Here is an 11,485-nt window from a genome sequence, read left to right as displayed (position 1 = left end):
AAAGGTCAGCCTGCGACATCGAAGCCATGCTGCATGAAGGCCGCACGGCCAGCTGCAGCTGGTCCACGCGGTGTGCGGCAGCCACTGACTTCGTAGAGACGGTGGCGGGCCGAGGAGGAAATATCTGCTTGTGGCATCGAAGCCAGACTGCATGAAAGCCATCCGACCAGCTGCAGCCTGTCCGTTATGCCACTCACCGGTGAGGGGGGGAGGCAGGGGCTCATCGGCGCGCCGCTCGCCCGCTAAGGGAAGAGGGCGGGGGAGGCGTACATGTGGGCTCAGGCCAGCCACCTGACCATTTCAGGGAGGGGGCAAGGGGAGAGAGGATGTGCAGCTTTGTAGCAAGCCCAGGCTGCTTGTTAGCCGTTTGGCTACCCACAGCTGGCTCACACAATGTGTTCTGTATAACTATATCGCCATGTGACTATGATCCCATACAAGCGCTGAGTAACTGTATTGAACAAATCAACAGTTGGATGTGCCAGAATTTTCTTCAGTTAACCAAGATAAAACTGAAGTTATTGTTTTGGAGCCAAGGAAGAACGATTGAAAGTCAGTGCTCTGCTTCAATTGGTAATGTATACAGGTGCTGGTCATATAATTAGAATATCATCAAAAGTTGATTTATTTCAGTAATTTCATTCAAAAAGTGAAACTTGTAATATGTATACATTCATTCCACACACAATAATTTTGATGATTAAACTGACAACTAATGAAACCCCCAAAATCAGTATCTCAGAAAATTAGAATATTGTGAAAAGGTTCAATATTGAAGACACCTGGTGCCACACTCAAATCAGCTATTACTCAAAACACCTGCAATGGCCTTTAAATGGTCTCTCAGTCTAGTTCTGTAGGCTACACAATCATGGGGAAGACTGTCCAAAAGACGACCATTGACACCTTGCACAAGGAGGACAAGACACAAAAGGTCATTGCTAAAGAGGCTGACTGTTCACAGAGCTCTGTGTCCAAGCACATTAATAGAGAGGCGAAGGGAAGGAAAAGATGTGTTAGAAAAAAGTGTACAAGCAATAGGGATAACCGCACCCTGGAGAGGATTGTGAAACAAAACCTATTCAAATATGTGGGGAGATTCACAAAGAGTGGACTGCAGCTGGAGTCAGTGCTTCAAGAACCACCACGCACAGAAGTATGCGAGACATGGGTTTCAGCTGTCGCATTCCTTATGTCAAGACACTCTTGAACAAGACACAGCGTCAGAAGCGTCTCGTCTGGGCTAAAGACAAAAAGGACTGGACTGCTGCTGAGTGGTCCAAAGTTATGTTCTCTGATGAAAGTAAATTTTGCATTTCCTTTGGAAATCAAGGTCCCAGAGTCTGGAGGAAGAGAGGAGAGGCACAGAATCCACGTTGCTTGAAGTCCAGTGTAAAGTTTCCACAGTCAGTGATGGTTTGGGGTGCCCTGTCATCTGCTGGTGTTGGTCCACTGTGTTTTCTGAGGTCCAAGGTCAACGCAGCCAGGAAGTTTTGGAGCACTTCATGCTTCCTGCTGCTGACCAACTTTATGGAGATGCAGATTTTATTGTCCAACAGGACTTGGCACCTGCACACAGTGCCAAAGCTACCAGTACCTGGTTTAAGAACAATGGTATCCCTGTTCTTAATTGGCCAGCAAACTCGCCTGACCTTAACCCTATAGAAAATCTATGGGGTATTGCGAAGAGGAAGATGCGATACGCCAGACCCAACAATGCAGAAGAGCTGAAGGCCACTATCAGAGCAACCTGGGCTCTCATAACACCTGAGCAGTGCCACAGACTGATCGACTCCATGCCACGCTGCATTGCTGCAGTAATTCAGGCAAAAGGAGCCCCAACTAAGTATTGAGTGCTGTACATGCTCATACTTCAGGTTCATACTTTTCATGTTCATACTTTTCAGTTGGCCAACATTTCTAAAAATCCTTTTTTTTGTATTGGTCTTAAGTAATATTCTAATTTTCAGAGATACTGAATTTGGGATTTTCATTAGTTGTCAGTTTTAATCATCACAATTAAATGAAATAAACATTTGAAATATATCAGTCTGTGTGTAATGAATGAATATAATATCCAAGTTTCACTTTTTGAATGGAATTACTGAAATAAATCAACTTTTTGATGATATTCTAATTATATGACAAGCACCTGTATATGCTGCCGTCATTTCAGCAACACGTGGACATTCCGACAAGGAGAGAAGACACTCTTGACCTTTGTTATGGCAATGTTTCAGACGCATACATCTCAAGGGCTCACCCTCTGCTTGGCTTCGCAGACCACAATGTTGTTTTTCTACTTCCGCATTACAGACCGGTACTGAAAAGTCACAAGCCGTCGGAGGACGCAATTACAAGGCTCACTGGCCTGCATGGACTGGGACATTTTTGATGTCAATCTTGATGCGAGAGTGTCATCACAGACTACATCAAATTCTGCATCACTATAACCATACCAGTTAAGACCTTCAAAACAATATCCAAACTCCACACCCTAGATAAATCATCATATTAATTACAGTTTCAGGGAAAAACGGAAAGCCTTTCAACAACAAGACTGGGCCTCACAAAAACCATCAACCGTCAAATAAAAAATGACAAAGCACAAATGCAAAGAGAGACTTGAGCAGGAATTCAGCAACATGAGCACTAAACAGGCTTTCCAAAAAGTAAGAACACTAACCAGACATGATTCTAGACGCAAACTAACCACAATAACAGATCCATCATCTTTTGCTGAAGAACTGAACATTTTCTACTCACGGTTTGACACCATAGACTGCTCAGAGGAATGCAAGGCACTACTGGCAAACCTTTCAGCCCTCGAGCCGGCACTCTCTGCTCCTTTCACAGTAGAAGATGTGAGGCGGCATCTGAGACAGTGCAAACCAGGCAAGGCTCCAGGACCGGACGGCATCCAAGCGCGGGTGCTGAGAGACTGTGCCATGGAGCTCTCTCCCATTCTAAATTCCATCTCACAGAATTCTACAGGACTGCCTCCATACCCACCCTGTGGAAAACATCCACCATCATACCAGTGCCCAAGAAACCCCGCCCCTCAGAATTAAATCACTATCGGCCGGGTGCACTCACCTCAATAATAATGAAGTGTTTTGAAAAACTGATTCTCAACTGTATCCTTCCAATTGTCGGACCACAATTGGATCCTTTACAGTTTGCCTACAAGGCCAAAAGGGGGACAGAAGATGCAGTGGCATGCCTTCTGCACTAACTACTACAACACCTTGAATCACTTGGGAACTTCTTTTTATTGACTATAGTTCGGCCTTCAACACTATTCAGCTTCACCAGATGATTAGGAAACTCCACCATCTCAACGTCCCCTCAGTTCTCATTCACTGGGTATGCAGCTTCCTCAGCAGTCCATTTCTGTTTACTCTATACACCAATGACTGCACCAGCCCCTCACCTGTTACCATTGTGGTGTCCAATATATGTGCATTTGACTCATAACAGTTCAAAATAGCACTGTAGCAGCAGGACAGAGGGTCAGTGACCTCCCAAGGGGAGAGCAGTGATTGGTGGTTATGTAGGGACTGAACCCTTCTATAGAATTTGACCTCTAACCCTTTGTTTTGTTACCTCAGAATAGCACTGTACCCTTCTATGGGTTTGAGCTTTATTTTGCAGACTCAAACCCTTCTATGGTACCTAGCAGATACCTAAACATATCCTATATAAGATGTTTGATGTATAGAGAGACAGAGTGGTCATCGGGCTGGGTCACTCTCCAAGCTGCTGCAGAGCTTGTAATTGATGCTGAACTCCTTCATGTAATAAACTTTTCCGATCAAGAACAGTGTCAAGCGGGTTTCTTCTCAACACATCATCGCAGCATTATTGTTCGGACACCACACCACATATATCAAGTACTCTGACGACGCTGTTGTTCTTGGTCTCCTTAATAACAAAAACTCTGTTTTAAGCTATCAAGACCATCTCTCACCTCACGCAGTGGTGTTCAAATAATTATCTTCAGCTGATGTTGCAAAAACAAAAGAAATGTTGATTAACACACCCAACACCAACAGCACAGCCCATAATGTCACCCCCAACTCTACATACATAAATAATGTAGCTGTTGAATGGGTGGAGTGCTTCAGATACCTCGGGCTCACTCTGGACAATAAACACTTTCAAACGCTGCCAACAAAGACTCTCTGCCATCCGTAAATTTAAATCCCTTTCGGTTGCACCCCACCTTCTACTGCTGCTCTACAAAAGCATAATTCAACCCATCCTTCTTTACTGTTCAATCTGTTATTTCAACATACTCACTGTGACCAATAAGAACAAATTTGTGTTCTACATTTCTAGGTCACCCGTGACATTCATGGCACATCAGCCCCTGTCACGCTTCTGGGAGATGCAGCATACCTCCTCATGCAGCCTTATCTTCACAATGGACAGCTAACTAACGATCAGCAATACTTCAACTACCGCCTCAGCCAAGCTCGTATGACTGTGGAGTGTGCTTTTGGTTGACTCAAAGGACGATTTTTGTCTGTGCTTCTGACCATCTGGTGCCCTGGTGCAGCCAGAACAGTCTGGAGCTCAACTCTCTGAAGACAGTGGAGATGGTGGTGGATATTAGAAAGAGCACAACCCCACCCTCCCCCATCATCCTTCCTGGGCACCATCATCTCCCAGGACCTCAAGTGGGAGCTGGAAATCACCTACCTCACCAAAAAGGCCCAGCAGAGGATGTACCTCCTGCGGCAGCTGAAGAAGTTCAGCCTGCCAAAGACAATGATGGTGCACTTCTACACCGCCATCATTGAGTCCATCCTCACCTCCTCCATCACCATCTGGTACGCTGCTGCCACTGCCGGGGACAAGGGCAGGCTGCAGCATATCATTTGCTCTGCAGAGAAGGTGATTGGCTGCAATCTTCCTTCACTTCAGGACCTGTACGCCTCCAGGACTCTGCAGCGAGCAGGAAAGATTGCAGCTGACCCCTCCCTCCCTGGACGCAAACTGTTTACGACTCTCCCCGCTGGCAGGAGGCTGCGGTCCATCAGGACCAAAACCTCTCGCCACAAAAACAGCGTCTTCCCGTCTGCAGCTAGCCTCATCAAGAAGGCCCGAGTCCCTCGCTGATTGATACTCCCCCCTTTCAAGTAATACAAATGTCTCATTTCATGCACAAAGCTGGCACATTGCACATACTTCTTGTCAATTGTTAATCCTTGTTGTTCTATAATTTTTGTATTTTGTCCATTTATATATTCATCTACACAATACTCTCTTCCGTTGCAATACGTCTTCACAACACAAACCCGGAATAAGGCACATGTAAATATCTGCCACGTTGTATTATTTTTCTCTGTTCTTTTTATTATTCTTATATAACTTGCATTGTTTATTCCATATTTTTATATTTCTAGATTTATTTATGTCAACTGTATGTTTGTCTACCTGTAGCACCTTATCACCAAAGCAAATCGTATGTGTAAAACACTACTTGGCAATGAGCTCTTTCTGATTCTGACCCCTGCTTTGACATGTACAAAAACCTGGAGGCCACCTTCACCTGCTTCCCAGCAAGTCGCTTACATTTGTGCACATAACTAAAAGTGGAACAAAGCTATAAATAAGTCTGTATTTGACACACAAAGTTCACTTCAGTGTCCTATGAGAGGTTGTTTTTTTTTCACATCTTGTATATAGGCAGTTTGGTCAGGTTTAGGCAAGAAAAACTACTTGGTTAGGTTTAGGAAATCGCCACAGGCTTCACGTAAACCGAAGCAAACGCAGGACTGAAGCATTGTTTGTTCTCAGGCATCTTGTTGTATGTTGCACGTCTTGGTATTTGATTGTCTGTAACCATTTAAAGTTTTCTCCTTCAGTCTGCTGCAACTGACAAGGAACATATGCTGCGTTCAAGGCATCTCGGAACTGGGAAATTTCCGACCTCCAACTAGAAACAGTACTTTGGAACGCCATTTGAAGTCGGATATCCTACTCGCGAACTCGGAGAAAAAATATGTACCCGAGTAGCACGAGTAGCAGCCGAATGACGTCGCACAACAATGGCAGCTCCCGTGGAAGCACACATTGTAAATGGTAAAGCGGAAACTAAAAGGCAAAGTAAAGTATTCAAATAAAATAATACATACTAGTCTCAAATAGTAAAACTTGTTCTGCATGTAAAGTGATGTAGAAATATTTTGTCAGTGTAATTAGGTAGCTGCTTACAGTAAACAATATCTGAAAGTCATCTTCTGTATCCAAAAGTTATTGAGGAAAATGTTAAAAATGCCCAGAAATGTGAAAACATTTGGAAATATAGCCTAAAACTTTTGCTGACTTTTGAGGATTACCAACTGATGTAGCTAGAAGGATGCACAGTTGACGAGTAACGTGTATTTCTCACTTGTTTTAAATAAAATGGCCATCCTTTTAATTAACACCGAGTGCACTGTTGAGGGTTTAACTTTGCATAAATTACATTTAGCGTCTTGCACCACCATGCAACTGAAACGCTTTGTATTTCAACTTGGAAATTTCCCAGTTCCGACCGGTCTGGAATGCAGCATCATTCCAGGTTTTTTTATTGGTGACTAGTTTGCACAGAGAGAGGCAGGTCTTTCCCCTCAACACAATAAATAGCAGGTGTGTGTTTCACTGCAATCAATTCAACTCAACTCAAGCCAGATCTTCTAAACACCATGCTCTGCTCCAGACTCTGCACCACCCTGTGTAAGTACGCAACTAACTTACTACAAGGTAGATTTAGTCATCATTTTTCAACACAGGGTTGTATAATGAGATTAAGTTGTAGTTCCATTTAAGCTACTCACAATTTATATTCTGTAGATGAGTGGATAAAGAACAAGTCACACCAAAAAATGCCTATTTTGCATGGTGCAGTGCTGAGATTGAGTTTAGGGGTCTCACTGGGGGAAGAAGCTGCTCTGTAGTCTGGCTGACAGCAGATACTTCTGTATCTCTTGGGTTCTGGACTCTGCGCAGGCACTTCAGCTCCCCTGTGAAAGATTTTAGTGTTTCATGGTGTTACCATCAACTCCCAGAACATTGCTAAACTGGATTTACACAGAAGTTACAAGACTAATAAACATGTTTTTTTTTTCTCTTCCAGTGCTGGCAGCAATGTGTTTGCTTATGAGAGCAGGTAACTGGATGTTTTTGCTCTTTGTCCACTGGTCACTTTCATTTCCTGACTTCACTAATCGTCCTTCTCTCTCTGCCTTGACTATACGCTCATCCTTAAAACTTATTCCACAACAAGTGTGTATTTATTCCAAAATGCATGACTCCCAGAACAAATTTTTCATTCTAGGACTTTCTAGAGCCACCGTTGTGGACCCCTCGTCCAAGGTGAAAGTGATCACATGTGATGACGACGTCCAACGCCTGAGCTGTGGTATGACTGAACTCAAAAGTTTGTGTTTTTAAGGCAACAAGCAAAACAATTTAGTCCCCTGTAAGTGCACTATTTTCCCAGTTGAAGTCTTTTGTGTTTTAATGAAAGTACTGTAAACTGAACAGATCACATTGACAGACTAACACTGTCAGTTTCGGACTTCTGTTGACAGTATAGAGAGACCAAGTTTTGCTCTCTGACCAAGTTTGTTTCCCTCTGGTGTGTAGCACCAAAAGGAGTGATCAGTGTGCAGAATGCTGTGTATGGACGTGCAGACAAGGCGACCTGCAGTAAGGGCAAATCTCCCCAGCAGCTTGCCAACACCAAGTGTTCTCTGCAGGTCACTGTGGATATGGGGAAAAGGTACAATTCAAAATTAGAATCTGGCACCAGATTTTATACAGTCATGGTCACCAGAGGATGAATCCTTCTGTGGTGGGTTGGTGATGGCGCAATGCATAAGACACATGCCTTTGGTGTGAGACCTGGGTTCAAGACACTTAACCCCTAGTTGCTCCAGACATGTGTAGCAATTGTAAGTCGCTTTGGATAAAAGCATCAGCTAAATGATGTCCTTCACACACCGGCAATTCAAAGCATGGTGTAAATTGCTTCACATAGTATATATTGTGAAAGCTAAAGCCTTTTTCTTCTTCCTGCAGATGTAATGGCAAGAGGGTGTGTGACATAAACCCAAACATCTTCCATGCTTCTGATCCCTGCCATGGCATCTACAAATATCTGGAGACCACCTACACCTGCCTCCCAGCAGGTGACATGCACGTAACTAAAAGTGAAGCAAAGCCGCAAAGAAGTGAGTGCAACATGTCTAATGTTAATCTTTACTTTGACAGTCGTCAGCGTAACATGCGAGGACTCTCCGGCAACGCTGCAGTGTGGTAAGATCACACTTTCTCCTTCGTATTTTCGGTGGATTAAGGTGTTGCGGTTCAACACTGATACTGACCATCTCCTCCTCTCTGTCAGATGCAAAAGAGGTTATATCTGTCTACAGTGCTCATTATGGACGCCGTGACTCCACCACATGCTCTTCCCAACGACCTGCCTCTCAGCTCCGAAATGTCAACTGCTTAAACCCCACGAGCAAAGTTGCTGAAAAGTACAGCTGCCCTCTCATCTTGTTAAACAATGGGGATTAATATCATCCACATCTTTCTCATGTGACATCCCCATTTACTGTATTCACTCTGTATCCGCAGGTGCAATGGGAAACACAGCTGTACTATCAAAGCCAGCAACTCAGTGTTTGGAGACCCCTGTGTTGGCACTTACAAGTACCTGGAGGTGGCTTACACATGTAAAAGTAAGTACTTGAAAGGCCCTGTTGGGATGTTTCACTCCACTGAAGCTGATCTGTGGTCGTGTAAAGCAAAATATTGGTAGGTTAGCAGACTCCTGCTTATACATAAAACAAGGACATGCCATTCGGTGAGGTTGCATTAATTCTTCAAGTGGAATGGGGAAAAACTGTCTATATTGTCACGATGGCGGCAGTAACGGAACATGTTTGAGCTCTCAAACTTCATCGGTCTAATGTCTTGTCTCTTGTTTTGCAGAGCGTGGGAATTAAACAACAAAACATGGCAATGTACGGCGTCAGCGGATGCAACCAATGAGACTTTGAAATTCCAAATGGAGCATATAGCCAAAAGTATCTGGACAGCGGCATATTAAACTGTTGTTCACCATCTCATACTGGGCTAAGTGTCCAAATACAGTTGCTCCACAAATGACTCAAAATGGGAACAAAACTTGCTTTAATAAGCCTTTGATCAAGGAATTGCCTCTTCTGTTATCATCTTGTGATGCACAAATAAAATCTGCCTCGCCTCACCTTGTGTTCTGGTTCATTACAATAAATGATCAAATGGTATAGTTCAGTCCCAGAGCTAATATTATTTGTGTTGCAATAATTTTTAACTTGACGTGGTGGTAAAAGCAAAGATCTGTCTCTGCTGTTTGAAATGCAACTAGCTTGTATCGGCCGACTGACTTGAACCTCAAATCTCTGGGATTTGAAGAAGGCAGTTGAAGCACGCAAACTCCAGAATATTACTGAACTGGAGGCCATTGCTCATGAGCAATGGGCCCGGATTCCTCAGGAACTCTGCCAGAATCTCGTTTGCAGCAGGTCATAACGGCAAGTACTAAAAATGCTTGACTTTTGAGACTAGAGAAGTCAGAAGTTGCATTTTCTGCTGAATTTGGGGAAACCACTTAAAGCATTGTTGCGCTATCTGAATTGCAAACAGATGAAAGTCTGTAGATTCGAGACTGAGATGCGATTTTAAGAAATCTTTAGTGTTTGAGCATTAAACACTCTAATTCCTGCATTCTGATAAATTTTTCTGCACTCGATGGTAAATGTTATGTAAAGAGAAACACAAAATTCAAGTGGCAGGTGACAATTCAAACTCCTAATGCTACCAGAATCTCAGTCATTCTGGGCCGCTATCAGCTTATATTGTGTAGCCCCTGGAATTAGATGCCACACAGGACACAATTACTTCAGGGGTTCTTGTAGCTCCAGGTTTATTTCTGACCACATGTACAGAGTCTTTCCCGTAAGCAGCTCAAATGCTGAATTTTGTAAGTGTCTCTAACACCCAAAAATGTTAGCAGAAGGAAGAGGCAAAATAAACATGGTGGAGCAGCTCCATCAGAGCATCCACCCTCTCCTGAGAGAGGAGTCCAGTACCACGCCAACATAGGTGAGTCTCCGGGAGGGGAGAGGAGCACTCTTCTTCCAGTTGACCGTGAAGCCCAGGTAAGACAGGTGTTCGACTAGCTGGGCCGTCTGCACCACCGCCTCGTCCCGGGACGGCGCCAGCAGCAGGTCGACCAGGTAAAATAGGACCCTGATGCCAGACCGCCGCAGCGGCTCCAGGGCCGTCTCGACACACTTGGGAATAACCGAAGGGCAGCCGGTTGTATTGGTACTGGGCGCCCTGGAATGAAAACCGCAGAAGTTCCTGTGTCCGGGAATGACGGACACATGAAAGTACGCGACCTTCAGGTAGATGGAAGAGAGCCAGTCTCCCTGGTGCACACACTCCATCAACTGTTTTTACTGTTAACATGCGAAAAGGTCTCACCATAATTGCCGTGTTGAACAGTGACAGGTCCAGGATGGGCCTCACACCGCCCGTCTTCTTCCTGACCAGGAAGTAGCGGCGTTCTGAGCCGAGGAGGAGAGCACAGTCTCCACAATCCCGGCGAAGGGGGGGGGTGCGAACTGCAGCCTGTGATCCCAGCGGATCAGGCTGTCCATCCATCTGTGCATCGAGCAGAAAGCGAGCCAATGCTGAAAAGGTCAGCCTGCGACATCGAAGCCATGCTGCATGAAGGCCGCACGGCCAGCTGCAGCTGGTCCACGCGGTGTGACGGCAGCCACTGACTTCGTAGAGACGGTGGCGGGCCGAGGAGGAAATATTCTGCTTGTGGCATCGAAGCCAGACTGCATGAAAGCCATCCGACCAGCTGCAGCCTGTCCGTTATGCCACTCACCTGGTGAGGGGAGGGAGGCAGGGGCTCATCGGCGCGCCGCTCGCCCGCTAAGGGAAGAGGGCGGGGGAGGCGTACATGTGGGCTCAGGCCAGCCACCTGACCATTTCAGGGAGGGGGGCAAGGGGAGAGAGGATGTGCAGCTTTGTAGCAAGCCCAGGCTGCTTGTTAGCCGTTTGGCTAACCCACAGCTGGCTCACACAATGTGTTCTGTAGTTCCAAGAAACACAATTCTCCCCAGCGTCACTGTCGCCTGCGATGCCTAACGTGTTTGGCACACACTTGATGCCATATATCACACATGTACAGTGCACAACACAGCTTGTCACACAGCGATAACACTACACGCAGGGTTGTGTGTAGTGCTATCCTGTCCTGTATTATCTAAGTATTGCAACACAAGTTACTTGAGATATACAGAGAGCATCATGTACCCCTCTCACAAGGGGTAAACCCAATAGCGATAGCCTTAGAAGGCGAAGCCTATACGAAATAGAACAACAAAATATGTTATCATAATTATGCAGATGACACACACATTGATATAAC

At 45.1% G+C, this 11,485-nt stretch overlaps 1 protein-coding gene across 1 annotated transcript; it reads left to right on the top strand.

Moving 5' to 3' along the window:
* Positions 1-6,651: 6,651 nt before the first annotated feature.
* Positions 6,652-9,265, top strand: LOC119913058 (L-rhamnose-binding lectin SML-like). The gene is made up of 9 exons (XM_038732365.1): positions 6,652-6,726; positions 7,127-7,159; positions 7,328-7,411; positions 7,639-7,774; positions 8,074-8,183; positions 8,266-8,310; positions 8,399-8,531; positions 8,632-8,735; positions 8,989-9,265. The coding sequence occupies exons 1-9, from the start codon at positions 6,696-6,698 to the stop codon at positions 9,000-9,002; spliced, it is 690 nt and encodes a 229-aa protein (XP_038588293.1). The 5' UTR covers positions 6,652-6,695; the 3' UTR covers positions 9,003-9,265.
* The last annotated feature ends 2,220 nt before the right edge of the window (positions 9,266-11,485 follow it).

This window comes from Micropterus salmoides, unplaced genomic scaffold (genome assembly GCF_014851395.1).
Source record: "Micropterus salmoides isolate LMB-PRFRI ecotype aquatic unplaced genomic scaffold, ASM1485139v1 Ms_hic_scaffold_2, whole genome shotgun sequence".
Classification (NCBI taxonomy): domain Eukaryota; kingdom Metazoa; phylum Chordata; class Actinopteri; order Centrarchiformes; family Centrarchidae; genus Micropterus; species Micropterus salmoides.
Note: the sequence above shows the minus strand (reverse complement) of the source record. Positions and strands in the feature narration are given on the sequence as shown.

Bases quoted from the DNA above. Each gene is read 5' to 3' on its own strand.
- LOC119913058 (XM_038732365.1), top strand. From the start codon at position 6,696: ATGCTCTGCTCCAGACTCTGCACCACCCTGT. The intron at 7,412-7,638 runs GTATGACTGAAC...TCTGGTGTGTAG, and splicing joins CGTCCAACGCCTGAGCTGTG to CACCAAAAGGAGTGATCAGT. The intron at 8,532-8,631 runs GTACAGCTGCCC...CTGTATCCGCAG, and splicing joins ACGAGCAAAGTTGCTGAAAA to GTGCAATGGGAAACACAGCT.